This window comes from Sminthopsis crassicaudata, chromosome 5 (assembly GCF_048593235.1).
Source record: "Sminthopsis crassicaudata isolate SCR6 chromosome 5, ASM4859323v1, whole genome shotgun sequence".
NCBI lineage: Eukaryota > Metazoa > Chordata > Mammalia > Dasyuromorphia > Dasyuridae > Sminthopsis > Sminthopsis crassicaudata.
This window is the reverse complement of record NC_133621.1, coordinates 176,999,777-177,021,053: the sequence shown is the minus strand read 5'-3', so window position 1 is coordinate 177,021,053 and position 21,277 is coordinate 176,999,777. Positions and strand designations below refer to the sequence as shown.

The 21,277-nt window shown below is 32.9% G+C and overlaps 1 protein-coding gene across 16 annotated transcripts in view; it reads right to left on the bottom strand.

Moving 5' to 3' along the window:
- Positions 1 to 134: 134 nt before the first annotated feature.
- Positions 135 to 21,277, bottom strand: part of C2CD5 (C2 calcium dependent domain containing 5) — a 125,809-nt gene continuing 104,666 nt past the window's right edge. For 10 of the 16 annotated variants that reach the window (XM_074268850.1, XM_074268849.1, XM_074268848.1 and 7 more), the window contains 5 exons: positions 12,399 to 12,449; positions 11,449 to 11,550; positions 10,258 to 10,448; positions 3,742 to 3,888; positions 135 to 542 (listed from right to left, as the gene is read on the bottom strand). In XM_074268850.1, coding sequence (XP_074124951.1) covers positions 411 to 542; positions 3,742 to 3,888; positions 10,258 to 10,448; positions 11,449 to 11,550; positions 12,399 to 12,449 — 623 coding nt within the window. In that variant the 3' untranslated portion in view covers positions 135 to 410. The remainder of the gene's footprint in view (positions 543 to 3,741; positions 3,889 to 10,257; positions 10,449 to 11,448; positions 11,551 to 12,398; positions 12,450 to 21,277) is intronic. The other 6 variants (XM_074268851.1, XM_074268836.1, XM_074268840.1 and 3 more) reach the window with 2 other exon arrangements.

Sequence of the window (21,277 nt, the reverse complement as noted above, 5' to 3'; positions counted from 1 at the left end):
ATTTTTTTTAAAAATCATACCAAGGTAACTGTCCTAGTTTCCTAATTATCTTCCAATTTAGTTGTTTTTCCTTTTTTTTTTTTTTAATAGATGATCTCTTCCAAATGAAGATACTTTATTTAAAAATAATATTTAGAGTTCTAAATTTATTACAAAATAGCTAAATTCACAAGCAGGTTGCATCTTTTCTTCAATAGTTCTGTGCCATTTTTCTTCACAAATTCTAAAGTCAATACTCTTATTTTCTAGACTGCAGGCAGAATTAAAGAATTAGAGAATTCTTCTCCACCACACCTTTCTTGATTGTCTCATGTTAAGCTCTACTTTTTAAAATCCTAAAAGGACCAACTCTGAAGAAGTAGGCAGACACCTTACAACAAGCATCAATTTCTGGAAGTGTTGTCTTTTTTTCAGGTAGCAATTTCTCCTCCACCACATGCAGGCTGGCAGCTGGCAATAGGCTGCTGAGCTGATATAATTTCTAATTCAGATTCACGTACAAAAATCACTGCATCGCCACTTACATTTATTAGACATTGTGCCTGTAAGTGCAACAGAAAATGTTCAATTATAAAACCAATAACTACATATAAGCATTTATAACAATCCTCAGAAGAAGCTGCTACAAGTATTAATAGTCCCATTTATGAATGAGGAAATTGAATTACCAAGGTTTACATGAGCTTCAAACTAAATCATAAAATATTGAACTCGGAAAAGGACATAGGTTAACATACTTCACAAATGGTCACCTAGCCCTGGCCTGGAGAAGCCTGTTCATAAAAATACAGTGAAAAAGTCCTTGGAGGTCATTTAATTCATTCCAATCATCTAATTTGGTCTCCCAGTTTTACTGATAAGGAAAACTGAGGCCCAGAGCATTTATTCAAATTGCTTAAAGTCACATAGGTGGCAAGTTGCATAAATGGTATTTAAACCAACATCCTCTGCTTCCAAATCCACATTCCTTCCATTGTACCACATTGCTTTCTCTTTATCTTTCTGCCTCTTAAGCACTTTAACTTCTGGAGGACTCTAATCATTAGAAAATGTTTCCTTACACAAAGCCTAAATTTGTCTCTGCAACTTCCATGTTAGTTCTAATTATGTACTCTGGGGATAAAGAACAAGTCAAATTCTTCTGCAGAACAGTCTTTCAAATACTTAATGATGATAATATCCTAACACTGCTCTTTTCTGGATAAATATCTCACAGATTCTCACATGGCATTGATTTGAGGTCCTTTTTCAACCTGTTTGAATCTTCAACTTATGAAAGTCCTTCCTAAAGTGCATCATGCAAAACTGAACAAACTATATTAACTGTGGTATGATGATGAGAACATATGAAGGGATAATCAGTTCTCTAAACCTAGATGTTCTTTTTCTTAATGTAACCTAAGATTTGGTTTCTGTACCACCAACTCTCTACTAAAGAGCTTTTAGTCCATGAAAAACAAGTAGTTTTTTTTTCAAATGAAGTTCTTTCTAGTCTACAATTTAATTTGAATCCAATTATAAGATATTATCTATATTAAATTTATTTTTAGTAGATTTAATCTGTCAGTCTAACCTACCAGTTTTGGATTCCTAAAAAATTTAATAATCACACCGTAATAACTCTGATAGCATGTTAATATTAGAGTCTAAGACAAAGAAAAATGATATTGTTACTTTGTTTCATCAAGTAGCAATTTCCTTTTATTTTTTCTCATTCAACTTGACTTAAACAAGACACTCACCAAACAACATACAAAAAGATCCAGGAATCTGAATAAGAAAAGAATTAGGAGTTACTATCTGATATCCAGCCCTGACTTTTCCTTATGGGATTTACATATAGTAAACATAGATATCTGCTGTATTATTAATTCCATAAAGGCAGGCAAAGTGATATGGTAGAAAGAATATACATTACACTGCCAAAATAAGAAAATAATAAAAGTTAACTATGGGGGGAGGGGGGAAATCTCCTTTAAAAATACATTTTAATTAAGCATATTCCATTGCCTCAAGGTTTAGCAGTAATCTCAGATTCTTAAAAGCTATGTCAGCACAACATGAGATCTTGCATGTCCTACCAAAATAGATTGGCCTGGTAATATCCAAGAAATAGCATAGTTAAATTTGAAAAAGTCCATCCAAAGAGCAGTCACCAGATAATGATATTCTTTTTCTGCAGGAAATCATAAAACTGTCAAAGCAGTGAAAGGCTGCAATCTGCTTTAATAGAAGGCATCTGCATAAATTAAATTACAGATCATTTTTGGTGTGTTTTCCATGATACATAACAGCTCTTCCTCATAGTAACAACACTAATTTAGGGGACAGTGACTAAACAGAATCATTTTGCTGCCCTTCTAACCTAAACAAATACTCCACGGCCAATTAAAATGAATACTACTTGAGTATTATACAAGAAATTTAATAAAATATTCAGTTTTGGAGAATGGTCCTATTTCTATTTTGAAACCACAGATATCTACTTGAAATAGTAGTCTTCAACATTGCCAAAACTGACCAAAAAATAAAAAATATTAAAATATTTCCCACCCTTGTAAAGGGCTGAAACTCTTAAAAGGTATGCCTGAATCAGACAACTGAGAATTTAAGGCTAATTACCTACTGGACAATAATTCTATTAGCATATGCTTGGAAAAATGGCCCTTCTCAGTATTTTGTGCAGGTTCGATCTTTTGGTGTATACAGATAATCATAGGAGGGATTAGAGGGTAGAATGAGACAAGCCAGACTTCACTTGGCTGCAGGACAGAGAGGAGATTCTGAACTCTAGATCCTTGGCAAAACTCCTGGCAGTTTTGTCCATTTCCTTCACTTCTCCCCCTGAATAAGGACTTTTGCTTATCCTGACTCCGGCTGTTCTTAAGGCCTCCAGGGAGCTAGCCCAGACTTTACAACCACCGTGATGATATCTTTTTATATAAATAAAACATAATACAATTGACAACAAAAATGTAGCCTTCAAAGAAGTTGAAAAAAAACTTAGTATAAGCATAAACTTTACATACAGTATCTGCATGTGCAAATGAAAAATTAAGTGATTTGCTCGATACTGCAATTAGCCCTAGAGCCAGAACTGAGTTCTCCCTATTTATAACTCAGCAATTCAATTTATCCTCCATAACATTTTTTAACACCGATTTTGTAATTCTATTTCAAAAGGAATTTTTAAAAATGTTAAATTACATCACCTTTTTCTCATCATAACTCAAAAGCCAACAAAAGGCATTTGGTTGCAAATGCAACATAGCAACAAAACTATAAAAAAAATTACATTATTATTGAAGGGGAAAAAAAAAAAAGTTAAAAAAAAAAACAACACTTTTTTTCCCCCTCTTTCCTAAATTGCATAACGCCTATCTTTTCCTCTAAAAGTTGTGTTTCTTTACTATAAAAGCAGTGAATGTTTGTTTGAACAGTGCCTTTTCCCAACTAAGGTCAAAAGTTTGAGTTTTGGAACTGTTCTGGTTCTCCTGTCTCAGTTAGTAGGTGCCACAACTCAAAGAAAAAATGACTTTGGCAGTTCAACTTCCAAAATAGTAAAAGGAAAGTTCCAGGGCCAAAGAAGTTTCAGAATATCCAGGTGAGGCCTAATCACATTTACATACAGTAAATCAAGAAAACATTGCACAACAGAAAACAGAGCTACAAAAGGAATTGTTTATTAGTATCATATTTTTTCTGATCAAAAAGGTGGGCAAAATCTTATTATTAATTCACCTGATTTTTGTTTGGATTTTCCATAAACACACATTGCTTCATTATATAGGAAACAACTGCATTCCCTCCTAATGCTGCAACATGTGCTCTCACCATTGCAAACACTTCAGCAATAAAAGCATGAAGAAAACCACTGACCCCTCCTTCCTAAGGAAAAAAAAAAAAAAAAAAGAGGTGTATTACATAAATGAAAGTAGATATAAGATAAACAATGCATTACAACACTTTATCATAATGCTTTAATTATTAATTTTGAAATATGCAGTTCTATTGGATACACATCCAAATAAATATCATGATACAACTGGCAATCTTCATCTATTTGCCTTTTTGATGTGTGAAGAATATGTGAATGATTGTGGACTTAATTAGGAAGTTGTGACACCTTCCAAGGCTTAATTACATTTATCATCATTCTTCATTAATACTTGAGAAATGAATTTTTATTCTAAATCAGCATCTTCTACGGTTTCATTTCTCTTAGCTTTGCAAAAACCCAAGTATTTGAAAGTTAAGATTGTTCTGAATCTCTTTTGGTTCCTTTACCATTTTGTTGTGCATCAGCTAAACTTTCCTAGGAATGGTGCTACACTACTGGACTTTTGCTCTTTTGTAGGGCATCAAGAGACTGCATACAGAGGTTAGAATTCAGTTGCTTCAAATACATGCCATATATTCTCACATGATTCTTCGATCTTGATATTAACATATCATAAATCACTAATTGATAATCTGATTTAACAATTTCATGTTGCTATTTAATGCTCAACTTCAGTAACTACCATTCTTAATAATGTAGAGATTTCTGTATAGTCAGACAGCACACGGTCCATTTTGTTTTTTAAAACTAAACCATTTTCCTATTTGTATTTTGTCATGCTTCTTCCATGTCATCTTTGAAGTAGCAAAATGGAAAGAATACTGGCTCTGGCTTCAGAGGTCCTGGATTGGAATCCTATCTCTGTGGAATCCCACCCACTATCCGTGAAAAGAAATTTCACACATAACTTCAGTTTCTTCATCTATAAAACAAGGGGCTGGTCTAGATGACCTATAAGATTCCCTCCTGTTCTAGGTTTATAATAATCTATGATGACTTAACTAGAACAAGTTTATGAAGCTCTTGTATCATCTCTCTACTTTCACATACTTTGCAACAGAGTTGAAATGATCTTCATTAGTCTTTTCTTCCCCAATGTTCATCATGGCCAAGGCTATTTAAGATGACATAGTGTTCCATGAAAAAAGTCTACATCTTTTCACATTGCATACAATAAAACTTAACACTTCCTCCTTTTTTATTTACCTCTTCAAGTAAACTTCGTGTGACATTCTGCCAATTGGCTAAAATTTATTTTTCGTCTCCCAACTTCATTTATTGTGAGAATAACAAAACTGGCATTATTCATTTCTTCAAGTAGTATGGTTACCTGCTGGATACTGGACAAGATTTTCCCACTTACCAACATTGAAACAAAGATTTACAGGGTCTAATAACTATTTCTTAGCAGCCTCTACCTCCCTTTGTACCACTCTGCCACTGTCAGTGCTGAAGTAACCCTCATGGGATATCATAATCATTATCAGCTGTCAAACTTTATTGATCCTATTTCTCACAGTCTCTCTGACATTCATCCATTTATCACTGCTCACACAGCCATTATTTTGGTTCAGGCCTTCCCTTCCTCATGCCTTAACTATTCTCTTTGGAGTTTCTAGTTTAAATCTGATCATTTCTCTCCCCTGCCCAATGAACTAGTATATCTATGACAAAATAAAGAAATTCTCTTCAGCATAAAAATCCTTTCACAACCTAATATAAACCTAATATTCCGACCCTTCACCTACCCTCTGGCACAGCCAAATTGGTTTTCTTGCTGTTCTTAACACGTCAACATTTCATCTCCTATCTCCTTGTCTTTACAGAAGCTATATCAAAAGCTTGAAATACACTCCTATGATCATATAATACATCAATTTAAGGGGAAGGAAGTTTTTTCTATCATCATAATAAACAACATTTCCATACATAAGTGCATAACCCTAAAGGTAGATTGTATATGAAAGTATGAATCTATTTCATACTGCTTACTTTTTAAAAGTATACAACAAATTTTATGTTACTTCCAAAACTGTCCTGTTTGTGTTTCCTTCCAAATAGCCATCTATTTTCTTCTGTGCATAAAAAAAAAAAAAAAAAAAAAAAAAAAAAAAAAAAAAAAAAAAAAAAAAAATTTATAATGGTCTTCTTTGGGGATTGAGGAGATTAGGGCTTCAGTACTCCTTAATCTCCCTCTCAATAATTCTCCCTTCCAATTACAAATTAAAAGAAAAATAAATAGCTTGGAAAAAATGAAAAGTGAAAATGCAAAAAATGTATCCACATGACCAGCATGTTCAAAAATACATGGCTCTTCACCTTATGTCCATCACCTTTCTGTCAAGATATAGGTAATATTCATCATCATGGGGCTGTGGAGTCATATCTGGCTATTACATTGATAAGAGTTCCTAAATCTTTCAAAGTTGTTTTCGTTACAATATCATTGTCTTTTTATAAATTGTTATCCCAGCTCTACACACTTCATGCTATTACTTCACACCACTAAGAAATTTTTGAAATCATCTTTGGTCATTTTTTTAATAGCACAATAATATTTTATTATGTCCTAATACTACAATTTGACTGACCACTCCCAATATAAGAGGAAATCTAAGGTACCCCCTTAGATTCTAGTTCTTCCCCGCCCCCGCCCCTGCCTTTTTATTTCTCCACTACCCTTTAAGAATCAGAAGTTTATTTTGCTTTTGATTGTCCTCTCCTTGGTATTATGTATACTCTTATTTCCCCCTTTCTTATCCTCATTTCTTTTCTTGTCGAGCTTGATGATATATCATACACTTTATTGTTTGTGTTTATATATGCTGATCCTTCTTTGTTTAAAATAAGAGTAAGGTTCATCAAATATGTACTTTTCTCCCTGCCACTTCCTCTTTGTGTATAGTTCTCACAAAACCTAATTATAAGAAATCACAGAGTTCCCCAAATTCAAATTGCTCAAATAATTTTTAGATTTCTTTTGGCTTGTGTCTGTATTTTAGTATTTTAAAGTTCTTCTTCAGCTCTAGGCTCTGTCAAAAACTCTTTTTTAAAAAAGTCTTTTATCCCATTAAAGATCAATGTTTTTCTCCTGTAGAATTATACTCAGACATACTCAGTTTCTTTTGCCTTTTTGAACACTACAACACTGTATTCCAAAATGTCTTCTTGCTTGTGATTCTGGCTATAGTTCCTCAATATTTGAAGTGCTTGGAACCTATAGATTTTGGTTAACATTTTTAGGACTTTTCCTTTTGGGATTCTTGTCAGAAAGAATTAGCTGATTCTTTCTATACTTATGTCCTCTGGTTCTAAAATATCTGGGAAACTTCCATTTACTACTTTGTGTGTGTGTGTGAAGCAGTTGGGGTTAAATGACTTGCCCAGGGTCAACACAACTATAAAGTGTAAAACATCTAAGGCCAAATTTGAACTCAGGTGCTCCTGACTCCAAGGTTGGTGCTTTACCAAGTGAACGACATAGCTGAGTCTCAATTATTATTTCTTAAACTACAGTGTGCAATCCTTAAAAAAAAAAAAATCCCGGGAATCACCCGTGAAATGAGGATAATAAAAGCATCTCCCCTCCCCAGGTGCATTGTGAAGGTAAAATTAGATAATATTTGTAAAGTGCTTTACAAAACTTAAAGGAATATGAAAAGACAAAAAAAAAAAAAAAAAAAAAAGCTGAATTTGTACAATGCCAAGCTAAGTCTAGCTAAAAATATAAAAATTTAAACAACTTAAAATTTTAAAAATTATATATTTGATTAACTTTTTTCATTGAATTGATTGAATGCTTGATCAAATTAGCTTCTTGTTTTATATAATCTGAACATGATCAGTTTTTAAACCATAATTACTTTATTAGAAGTAATCAGTTGAATATGGAAACCCAATTCTACTAGAAATTAAAAGGATGTTCTTTTTAAATTAAGAAAACTCTTAAGAAATGTTCCCATGAATGGAAAATACCATAAGCATCCAGAGAGAAATCTATGGAGACTAAATGTGGATCAAAGAGTAATATTTTCTTTTCTTTCTTTCTTTTCTTTTCTTTTTTTTTTTTTTTTTTTTGATTTGCTTTTTTTTTTACTCATGGTTTTCTCCCTTTTGTTCTTGCACAAAATGACAAATATGAACATATGTCTAAAAGGATTGAACATATTTAACCTAAATCAGACAGACTGCTATGTTGGGGAGGGCAGAAGTAATAGAGGAGAGGGAAAAATTTGGAACACAAAGTTTTACACATATGAAATGTTTAAAGCTACCTTTATATGTATTTGAAAATAAAATGTTCTCATGGAAAAAAATTTAGTTTCCCAGGTGTCAAAGAAATACCCATGAAACTAGCCAATCATTTAGAATTCCTTCCTCACCTTATGTTTTCAATTGAATGTTTTTCTTCCTGAGGGACAAATTTCTAATTTTAAAAAGACAATGGAATTTTTACTTTATAGAAAATTACTTTCAAACTCATCCTATTAGACATCTATTCTGCAGAGCAAGAAAAAGTTGAATAATTATGTCCTTTTTTTGAATTAATGGGTTGACTAAAAACAGCTCCAATTCAATTAGATCATATAAATGTTGCTTCTAATTTATTTACTTTCAGGTTCAAGAAGTTCTGATAGCTAAATAGCTAATTTGCATCATAGCTAGAGGAACTATTTTTCCTTGGCTTAAAAAAATCCATCATTTGTCTAAATGACTGAATTCATGTTCTCTCACTGACATGATGAAAAATTTGATATTAATTTAAAATTGCATCTTATACAACAGTTTAAGTTTTAGTTCAAGAGAATTACCAATTAATTTAATGATCTTAAAAAATGATCGCTAAATCTTTCTTCTCTCTCTCTCTCTTTTTTTTTTTTAAAGCAGTGAAAGGAAGGGATATGATAATGACATATCTACCAAGCTTAGTTTTGAAACCGCAATAATTTCTTAAGAGGATACAAAGTTTTGGAAGTATATAAAGCAAAATTTCAGAACATGTCCAATGATATTACAGATATGCCTTCACTTAAATAAATGACATATTAAAATGTACATAGTTACTGAAGTTAAACTGGGGAATATCTTGTATATTTATTCCTCCCTTTCACAGCAAAAATGAAAGAAAAAGATATGTATGTACTTATTACCTCCACTTCCTCTCCTATCAAATACTTTTCAACCTTTAATCTGGTTTCCAACCTCATCTATCAACTTTCTATCAGTTGCCAAATCTTGTTGCTTCTACCTCCAAATTATACTAGACAAGCTTTTCTACTACTTACAGATGCTACTATCTTAATTCAAGTGATCATTTTGTCTCATCTAAACAGTGGCAATAGCCTCCTAAAGTTTTTCTTGCCTCAAGACATTCCCCACTCCAATCTATTTTCTACACAGTTGCCAAAGTGATCTTAATTGTCCAATTTTGGATGCAGTACTTTGAATGTGGTACTGCCCAAAGTTCTCTATTACCTCTAGGATAAAATATAAATTCTACTGTTCAGTTTTTTGAGTTTTTCATAACCTAAGCTCAACATATCTTCCCAATCTTATTATATTCCCCTTTAGGAGGTAGCCAAACTGTCCTTCCCTCTGTTCATCAAATATGATATTCCATTTCCAGTTTCATAATGTTTCATTGTATGGATCCCAAATCTGGGGTTTGGGTCACTTTTTTCTCTTAGAATCTCTTACTTCCTGCTCAAGTACCATCTTCTTCATGAAATCTTTGCAGATCCCCCACAGCATCTAGTTCCCTCTCTATCATAATTATTTTTTTATAAATATACACACACAGAGAATATAATATATATGCATATGTACATATATATATTATATATATGCAAATTTTGTCTCTACCAATAGAATGTAAATTTGAGGATAGGGACTATCTCATCTATATCTTTGTATCCTCAATTGTCTAGCACAGTGCTTAGTACATAATAGATGCCTAAAATCCATACAAAAGAAACCACTTTAGATAGAAAATTGCATTATTACATATAAAATATTATTGAATTAACATTAAACATCTCAGAAACTATCTATTACATACACTAAAACTTTTCATCACAACTGGATGACAATTATCCTAAGTGATTAAGTCTAGGAATCTATACCAACAAACATGTTTAAACATACACAAAACTAAATAAATTATCATTTGGCAATAATAGTAGTTATTACAAAAAGTATATGTCTATTAAGCAGGTATGCACTAAATTTAGACAGAATTTATAATCAGAAGTGCCCAAAATATCATAATAATATACTACTTATAATACACAAATTTATATGGATAATATTTAAGATTTTAGTGTAGATCACTTTTGAAGCATAATTTGTAATTTTTAAATAGTAGTTTACTTAGTACAAATTAGCAAAATGACAATAATAATGTGTATTGAGCTCACCTCACGTAAAGAAGTAGTTTCCCGTATAAAAAACATATTAATTATACCAAGATATTTTGTTATTTTTGCCCCGGGAATGAAAGAAAGAGGTGTCATCTTAACTACACCAACTGTGGAATTAGCACAAGCAGGAGCAGAGCGTTGCCGGAAATGTCCTTCAGTCAATGGGCTTGCTTTCTCAACTGACACAGCTAAAATTTGGGAAACAAAAGAAAGTCTTTAGATGGTGATTCTTTAATCAATCTTCTGTATGGTTTCCAAGTAGTTGTGTAACAACATTCAGCTGTCTGTGAAGCTAAGCCATGTCATGAAAGAAAAGACATTATCATGCACTACATGCAACTGAAAATAGAGAGAAAATACAAGAGGAAAAGTTGCAATGAAATTCTTTGGGAAGGCAAATGACATTCCTGCAAAAGAAAATAGTGATGCAATGTAGCTACACACACAATGATCAGTTACAGAGTGAAGAAAAAGAAAAAGTGGCAGAGCTTTAACAATTATCTGCTGTAGAAACAAATTATTATAGGAAGAGTGTGAAAGTTGTTAATTTACCAGTACAGTTTTTTCCATTTTTTTCAGAAGTCTTCATCAGTGTCTGTAAATACTATTAATTGTAATGTTTTGTCTTTTTTTAAAATTAGATCTGTGACTAATGAATTCACAATTTAACATCATAAATGACACTGCCTATCCTATAAATGATTTTAATTGATTTTTCACAAAAACACAATTAACTACACCAATATATCAGGTATTGTAGAACATACATGTAATAAACCTAATTTTACCAGTAAGGGAAGAGTTTGATGATTGTTTTTCTGGAAGTCTTCTCATATCATGGTGACTGTCATTTACTAAATGGTCCATTAAAGCCCTAGAGTAAATATCTCTTCAAAAATTGAGCAATTTATTTTCTTTTCCCTAGTATATGTACCTATTTATATATTTCTGCTTGCACTTTCATAAAGTCAAAAAAGCAATGAATTTTACATTTTAAATTATTAAGTCCTAGAAATCCTACTATAATATTTGTTAAAATGGGCATTAGTGTCTGCAGCTTTCACACTCTGATATATACATTTGATTGGCAATGTTATTACTGGGTAATAAAGTCCAGCCTTCACCACTAGGAAATCAGAGATATGCTTCTCAGAATATCATCATAATGTGGTAGAAACATCCGCCTACTTGTCTTAATTGATCCACGTCTTATGGTCTGAGCTTTCAGTTTAATGAGCTCTATCCAGCTGTTGCATCTGTCTGCAAAGGAACTGTAATCAATTGATGTCGCTGAAAACACAGACAGAAAACAAAAGAAAAAAAAAAACAAAGAAAAAATATGGATGACGTGTCTTGTTCGTCACAATAGTCCTTCTGATGAAGCAATTAACTGTATCTAAGAAAAAAGAATGATTCTTTTCCAAGTCAGTTAATTAAGATAATTTTTTTAAATGAGCTTTCAGACACTAGTTTTTCCTAACCCAATATTTCAAGTAGTTGGTTAAGTTTCTGTGATGATGTCACAACTTTGCGTGATATTTTAGAGAATTCAGAGCTAGAGAAACAATTTTAAAACTAAAAAAATAATATTCTTTCTTGAACTAACTTCTTCCCATACTTCCTATTTTATAATAGTTTTAGTGAAGTTACTTTAGTCCTAAGTTACTTTTTGGATTTTTCAGAAAGAGCTAATGAGCAATTACCATTCCAATATGTTGTCAATAATTATTTTCTCTAACTTGAATCTAAAATCAAAATTAATTTCACCAGAATCAGAAGAAAAAATAAGGGACAAAAGAAAAATATTTTCCAAAGAACATACTATATTATTTATTATAAAAGTCTAGATAAAACTCTACTCCTGGTTCTACTATCTAACATTCTCAGAATATTCAAAGAAGAAAATTTGTATCAGTCCACTTAAAAATTAAAAAGAACTCCTCTTACCATTTCCAGGAAAAAAACAAATATTAAAAGCAGCTAAAAGCTAAGACTTTGACTTTTTTTGAAAAATATGCTGTCACAAAGTCATAATTTGGTATCCATTTCAATGTTTAATGTGTTTCCTCAGACAACTGTAATCATCCATTAACCTAGTTTCACATCTGGTGACTAATGGCTTAATTATACAAACTTACCTCTCTGTGCAGCTGGTATACCTGAGTTAGAACTTGCACTCTCCAGGTGTTCTAATAAGACAATATGAACAATATTAGCTTAGATGCTTAATATTCGCATCTGTTCATTATGTAATACCTTTATGAATTAGAAGATTAAGAGATAACAATGAGTGTTTTTTTTTAACCAAGAGAAATAAGTAGTGTCTCCATAGAAAAATAGACTGGTTTATTATTTACATTTTAAATTCCAACTATGAATAAACTAGAGTTCTTTCCTATAAGGTAAAGCAAAGATGTCTATTGCTATTTGGTATAGTTCTGGAAATGCTGGCAAAAAGCTTTAGTACAAAACCAAACCAAATAAATATTTCAGATGTAAATTTGAGTAGATCAATGACCTGAATGCAGATTTAAGTCTTTGAAATAAATCACTTAGCCTCTCAGTATGCCAAACAACTGGATAAGACTGTAAGTTGCAAAGTCAGTGCCACCAAGCAATGATAGCAGGAATTTCCTCACTAGGAATTTTCTATGCCAATGAAATTTTAAGTCCTATTAAAAAATAAATTTATAATGGATTTTTAAAGATATACCAATGTGTTTCAAAACCACAAAACTAGTAAAAATCACAGGAAATATACCTATTTATAATGACACAAACGAGTTTTACAAAGATTACGGTAATAACAAACAACATAATTAGTCAACAAAAGGAAATAGGATTAAAAGACAAAATGTTATGGGGATAGGGGGAAAGTAAGGAAGGAGGTCAATGTCCAAGGAGATAAACTGAAATACAAGTAAAAAGAAAAGAGTGTGAGGGTAGGGGAGGAGGTATAGTTAAAAAAATGTGTCTAGTAGAGTCTAAAAAGTGAACATTAAGGAACTCATTTTGTAAAACAATTCAGAACACTTATTTTAAATGAATTTTGAAGAGAAATTAGAAGAAATTTTTCTTTATAATAGCACCTTATAATGACTTTTTCAGAAATTCCCAGTTAATACCAATCTATCAACTATCATGATTCTGAAGTCCTAAAACTTAGTCAAAAATAAGGCAACAACTATTAGTATGCCCCTTTCCTTAATGCCTGAGGGTATTTCCAAGAGAAAGGAATGTGTGTCTAAAGATTAGAGAAATGCAAATGAAAATAACTGAGATAAATTAGTTAAAATAATAGAAAAAAATGATTAATGTTGGAGGGGATGTAGGAAAACCAGGATACTAATGCATTGTTGGTGGAGTTGTGAACTAATCCAGAGGATCATTCTAGAGAAGAGTTTGAAACTATAGAAGGGCTATAAAATTATGTATACCCTTTGATCCAGTAGCATCACTACTGTGTCTGTACCCCAAAGAAATCATAAACAAGGAAAAAGGACCTACATGAGCAAAAATACTTGTAGCATGCTTTTCAGAGTCAGGGAATTGGAAATTGAGTGGATACCCATCAATTAAGGAATGGCTGAAAAAATTATGGTATATGAATGTAATGGAATATTATTGTTCTGTAAGAATTGAAGAGCAGGTTGATTTCTGAAAAGCCTGGGAAGACTTAGATGAACTGATGCTGAGTGAAATGAGCAGGACAAAGAGAACATTGCACACAGTAACACCAAAATTATGGGATTATTAACCATAAACTTTTCTCAGCAATGTGTTAATCCAAAACAATTCCAACAGACTTGGGATAGAAAATACCATCCACATCCAGAGAGAGAACTATGGAGAACTATTTTTATCTTGTTTTTTTTCCCTTTCTTGCGATTTTTTCCTTTTTGTTCTGATTTTTCTTTCACAACATGACAAATAGGAAGTATGTTTAAAAGCATTGTATATGTATAACCTGTATGAAATTGCTTGCTGTCTTGAGGAGAGGACCTCAAGGAGAGAGGGAGAAAATATTTGGAATATAAAAATGAATGCTAAAAACTATCTTTAGATTAAATTGGAAAAATAAAATATTATTAAGGGGAAAAAAGAGGAGAGAGAGTAAAGAGAGAGGAGGAGACAGAAAGAGTAGGGAGAAAAAGAGACACAGAAAGACACAGAGTGAGTGAGGAAAGAGACAGAGTAGAAAGACAGAGAAAAAGAGAGAAAGAGAGAAAAGGAGGGAGAGTGTGTGTGTATGTGTACTTAGAAAGTCGAGTGGATAGAGCACAGGTCCTGAAATCAGGAGGGAAATAAGTAGTGTCTTTATAGAAAAATGGACTAGCTTATAATTTATATCTTACACTATTCCAATTATGGATAAACGAAGAGTCCTTTCCAATAAGGTCAAGGGTAAAGCAAAGATGTCCACTATCAATACTACTATTTAATATAGTGCTGGAAAAACTAGCAAAAGCAGTAAGAAAAAGAAAATAAGGAACCAAGCATTGACAAAGAAAATCCAAAATGATGACTTTTTGTAGATGATAGAATTAGAGAGACAACTAAAAATAATTGAAGTATTTAATAATTTCAGCGAACTTGAGAACAAGAGAGAGAAATAATTTAATAATTATTTCAGGATGTATAAAATGCTTGGTAGTCTACCTATAAAGATACACGGTAACTATATAAATACAATTACAAAATATTCTTTACACAAAGATAGACAAATGACTGGAGAAAAATTAATTACTCATGAATAGGGCAATTCAAATACAGTAAAAGTAACATTACTACTTCCATTAATTTACTTATTAAATGCCATGCCAACCAAGCTACCAAAGGTTTATAAACTAGAAAAACATTAATGCCCCAGTATCAGGTACCTCAGCCTTCCCCCATCCCATTCCCTTTCAGCTTCCTTTTATTTAAGTGCTGTATTTCTCATTAGAAGGTAAGCTCTTGGGGCAGCTAGGTGGTGCAGTGGATAGAGCACAGCTTTGAATTCAGGAGGACCCAAGTTCAAATCTGTTTCCAGACACTTAACACTTCCTAGCTGTGTGACCCTGAGCAAGTCACTTAACCCCAGCCTCAGGAAAAAAAAAAAAAAAAAAAAAAAAGAATGTAAGCTCTTTGAATGAATCCCATCTCCGATCCCCCATTCTTCTCTCCCTCCCTGTATTTGTATTCTTGGTACTAAGTGACAGCAAGCCACACACTAAGACTTTAAATGGTGGTCAACTGACTAGGTCTAAGAGAATAATCTCAAAGTGCTTTTTGAAGAAGTATGATCAGGTTGTGCATACCCTTTGATCAGCAGTATTACTACTGGGCTTATATCTCAAAGAGATCTTAAAGAAGGGAAAGGGACCTGTATGTGCAAGAATGTTTGTGGCTGCCCTTTTTGTAGTGCAGAAAGAAACTGGAAACTGAGTGGATACCCACCAAATGGAGAATGGCTGAATAAATTGTGGTATATGAATATTATGGAATATTATTGTTTTGTAAGAAATGACCAGCAGGATGATTTCAGAGAGGTTGGAGAGACTGACATGAACTAATGCTGAGTGAAGTGAGCAGAACCAGGAGATCATCATATACTTCAACAACAATATTATATGATGATCAATTCTGATAGACATGGCCAACTTCAACAATGAGGTGAACCAAATCAGTTCCAAGAGAGCAGTAATGAACTGAACCAGCTACACCCAGCGAAAGAACTCTGGGAAATGAGTGTGAACCACTACATAGAGCTCCCAACCCTTCTATTTTTGTCTGCCTGCATTTTTGATTCCTTCACAGGTTAATTGTATACTATTTCAAAGTCCAGTTCTTGTACAACAAAATAACTGTATGGATATGTACACATATATTGTATTTAACATATACTTTAACATGTCTTGGTCTACCTGCCATTTAGGGGAGGGGGTGGGGAGGAGAGGAAAGATTAGAACAAAAAGTTTTGCAATTATCAATGCTGAAAAATTACCCATGCATATATCTTGTAAATAAAAACCTATAATAAAAAAAAAGGAAGTATAATCAGGGACCTGTTAAGGGACAGGTCAATTCTCTGAGAACTTCCATAGCTGTGGATTATAACATCTGAAGGAGTTGCAGGTCAGCCTTTGCTGACACAGGTGTTGTAGATTGGGAATGAGATAAATTGGAGACAGAGGGAAGAGAAGAGAGGTCAGACAACACAACAGCCTCTCAGTCAGAGAGATCAGAGAATAGCAACTGCCTCTCAGTCTTCTTGTATCATCTTCTCACAAGAAGAAATCCATTCTGCAGGTCTGGTTGGATCTCCAGTAGCCACTGTCAGGTGGCCCCCGTGTATTTCAACAGGGACCAATCAGATTTTCACTCTGCTTAAATTGATGATTATTTAAGGATCATTCTTAATTGAATAATTCAAATTTTTAAAAATGTTTCAGCAACAAAAACATTTCTGGATAGAACTTTTTTTCCTAAAGAAACCATCATCAGAGGGCATTCTTACAGAATATTTAGTAGCCTTTCAATTTTTCCCACTGAGCATTATGCCAGTGTCAAAAAAAAAAAAAAGAAAAAAAGAAAAAAGCCCAAATGCTCATTCAGCCATATTTTATATTGTCTAACAAAATTTTGGATTTGGACAAAATAATGGATTATTCTTCTGAAGAGATTCTACTAAAAAGCTATTAGAAATAATTCACACCGTTAGCAAAGTTTCAGATACAAAATAAACCCACATAAGTCATCAGCATTCTTATATATCATTAACAAAGTCCAACAGTTACCGTTATGAACAGAAATTCCATTTAAAGTAACTACCAATAGTATAAAATATTCAGGAATCTATCTGCCAAGGGAAACTCAGAAACTATATGAGCAAAACTACAAAATGCTTTCCATACAAATTAAGTCTGATCTAACCAATTGGAAAAATGTTAAATACTCTTGGATAGGGTAAGCAAATATAGTAAAAATGGCAAATCTACCTAATCTATTTATTTAGCGCTATACCAATCAGACTCTCAAAAAACTATTTTAATGACCTAGAAAAAAATAACAACAAAGTTTATATGGAAAAACAAAATGTCAAGAATTTCAAGGGAATTAATGGAAAAAAAAAAAAATCAAATGGAAGTGGCCTAGCTGTACCAGATCTAAAATTATATTATAAAGCAGCAGTTACCAAAACCATTTGGTATTGGCTAAGAAATAGACTAGTTGATCAGTGGAATAAGTTAAGTTCAAAGGACAAAACAACCAATAACTTTAATAATCTAGTGTTTGACAAACCCAAAGACTCCAGCTTTTGAGATAAGAACTCAATGTTTGACAAAAATTGGTGGGAAAATTGGAAATTAGTATGGCAGAAACTAGGCATTGACCCACACTTAACATTGTACACCAAGCTCAGGTCAAAATGGATTCATGACCTAGGCATAAAGAATGAGATTATAAATAAATTAGAGGAACATAGGATAGTTTACCTCTCAGACTTATGGAAGAGGAAGGAATTTATGACCAAAGAAGAAGTAGAGATCATTATTGACCATAAAATAGAAAATTTTGATTATATCAAATTGAAAAGTTTTTATACAAACAAAACTAATGCAGATAAGATTAGAAGGGAAGCAATAAACTGGGAAAACATTTTTACAGTCAAAGGTTCTATTAAAGGCCTCATTTCCAAAATATATAGAGAATTGACTCTAATTTATAAGAAATCAAGCCATTCTCCAATTGATAAATGGTCAAAGGATATGAACAGACAATTCTCAGATGAAGAAATTTAAACTATTTCTAGCCATATGAAAAGATGCTCCAACTCATTATTAATCAGAGAAATACAAATTAAGACAACTCTGAGATACCACTACACACCTGTCAGATTGGCTAGAATGGCAGGGAAAGATAATGCGTAATGTTGGAGGGGATGTGGGAAAACAGGGACACTGATGCATTGTTGGTGAAATTGTGAATACATCCGGCCATTCTGGAGAGTAATTTGGAACTATGCTCAAAAAGTTATCAAACTGTGCATACCCTTTGATACAGTGGTGTTACTACTGGGCTTATATCCCAAAGAGATCTTAAAGAAGGGAAAGGGACCTGTATGTGCAAGAATGTTTGTGGCAGCCTTCTTTGTAGTGGCCAGAAAATGGAAACTGAGTGGATGCCCATCAATTGAAGAATGGCTGAATAAATTGTGGTATATGAATATTATGGAATATTATTGTTCTGTAAGAAATGACCAGCAGGAGGATTTCAGAAAGGCCTGGAGAAACTTACATGAACTGATGCTGAATGAAATGAGCAGGACCAGGAGATCATTATATACTTCATTCAATAACAGTACTATATGATGATCAATTCTGATGGACATGGCCATCTTTAACAATGAAATGAACCAAATCAGTTCCAATAGAGCAGTAATGAATTGAACCAGCTATACCCAGTGAAAGAACTCTGGGAGATGATTATGAACTACTACATAAAATTCCCAATCCCCCTATTTTTGTCCGCCTGCATTTTTTATTTCCTTCACAGACTAATTGTACACTATTTCAAAGTCCAATTCTTTTTGTACAGCAAAATAACTGTTTGGAGATGTATATATATATTGTATTTAATTTATATTTTAACATATTTAACATGTATTGGTCAACCTGCCATCTGGGGGAGCGGGTAGGGGGAAGGAGGGGAAAAACTGGGACAAAAGGCTAGGCAATTGTCAATGCTGTAAAATTACCCATGCATGTATCTGGTAAATAAAAAGCTATTTAAAAAAAAATCTACATTGGAAGATAACAGCTCTGTCAGCTACTAGTGGTGTGCTCTAAACTTTAGTTTTTTTTTTTTTTTAATAAAATAGAGAGGTTTGACTAAAATGATTTATTTTCTTCTAGCTACAGTACTCTAATTTGTATATACCTACTATAAATGGTGACTACCATAATCAATCTATTTCAAAAAAATTATTTTAGTTTCTTTTTTGAGGCATACAATGCCCTTTATCTCTTCTCCTTCCCTTTCTTTTCTTTTCTTTTTTTTTTTTAATACCTATTGTCTCTGTCTAGGCTTTTGGTTTTCCTATCACGCATTCTTTCTTCCTATTCTGTGACTGCCCTTTTCTTACTTATTTTTTTCCTTTTCTTATAAGTAATCCCTATTTCTTCCATTTTCATCTCTCTGTATACTTTATTTTCTTTCCTTTTAGTTAGGAGTTCTTAATCTGGGGAGTTAACTTTTTTAAAAAACATTTTGATGACTGTAGTTCAATATACTTATTTTCCTTTATTTTATGCCCTTAAAAGGATTATTCTGAGAATGAATCAGACCCTCTGAGGCTTAATCAGACCATTAAAACACCAAAAGACAAAAATGGTTAAAAATCCGATTTAGGGGCAGCTAGGTGGTGCAGTGGATAGAGCACCAGCCTTGAATTCAGGAGGACCCAAGTTCAAATCTGGTCTCAGACACTTAACACTTCCTAGCTGTGTGACCCTGGGCAAGTCACTTAACCCCAGCCTCAAGGGAAAAAAAAATCTGATTTAAATGAAGATGATTTGATTGAGGCTAATTAAATTCAATACATTCTCATCTCTTCCCTCTCATTCACTCCCCTCTCAAACACATTTAATTCTTTATCTTCTGCAAAGATCTGTCTTCTTTAGACTTGCCTGTAAGTCTCCAATCTCTTTGACAATTGTTGCCCTCTAATAGTAATATTAAAAAGGAAGAAAAAGTAGCAAATGGAGGCTCTAGATTGTTTATGGATATAGTCAGCCAGGATAAAAATCCATTTAAACTTGTAAAGACTCAAAACCCATTAATTAGCACAAAAAGGTTAATGCTAATTTTGTAATCGCACATCTATTTATATTTCAACTTGATAGCACCAAAATACTTACATAAATGCAATAATTAACTTATCATTTTATTTAAACTAAACCATCTTTTAAAAACAAATTTGGAAAGAAAGAAAAATGGCTTAGAATAGAAACAAAGATAAAATATTATTCAGATTATACATTATATTCTAAAGAAGGTATATACCAACCTAATAGAGAAGTCATACAAAATTACTTTTTGCATAAAAGCAATGATCTTCTCAATGAAGACTTTTCCATAGTTACCAAGATAACCAGCAATGCTTTTCTGAACCTATAGCTTAAGCACCTGCTCATGCAAATATATCCCAGCTCAAAAGTTCACTAATCCCTTTAAATAATTATCAGTAGCTTAAATAGCAAGGAAATTTCTCTTTCATATAACTATTCAAAAAAGAAAGCTGCAAAGTGAAATGAACAAAATCAGGAGAACATTGTACACAGTAATAGCAACAGTGTGTGATGATCAATTATGAATGATCACAAGATAGTGATTGATCCAAGACAATTCCAAAACATTCATGAAGGAAAATTCTATCCACATGGGGGGGGGGGGGGGGGGGGAGGGAACTGATGGGAATTTGAATGCAGAACAAAGCATATTATTTTCCTTTTTTTGTTGTTTTTTTTTCCCCCTTTTGTTCTATTTCTTCTTTCACAACATGTCTAATATGGAAATGTTTTATATGATTGCACATTTATAATCCATATCAATCTGCTTACAATCTCAGGGAAGGAAATGAAGAAGGGGGGAAAGAGAAAATTTGAAACTCAAAACTTCATTTAAAAAATGAAATGTTGGAAACAGCCAAGATGGCAGAATAAAGGCAGGGTCTCAGCAGAGCTCTCCCCAAATCCCTCCAAATTCCTTTAAATAATGACTGTCAATAAATTTTAGAGTCCACAAAAAGACTAAGCAGAACAATTTTCTAGCCAAAGACAACTTGGAAGATCAGCAGGAAAGGTCTATTGCTCTACAGTCTAGTAGAGTCCATGTGCAGGCCATCCCAGCATAGCACTGGCCCAGGCCCAGGCCACAGCAAAGCAAGAGTGGACCCTTGGGGCCTCTGAATCAGTGCTCAGAGACACTAGAGATGACTTGGAAGGTTGGCAAGAAAGATTTGTTTCACGAGCGT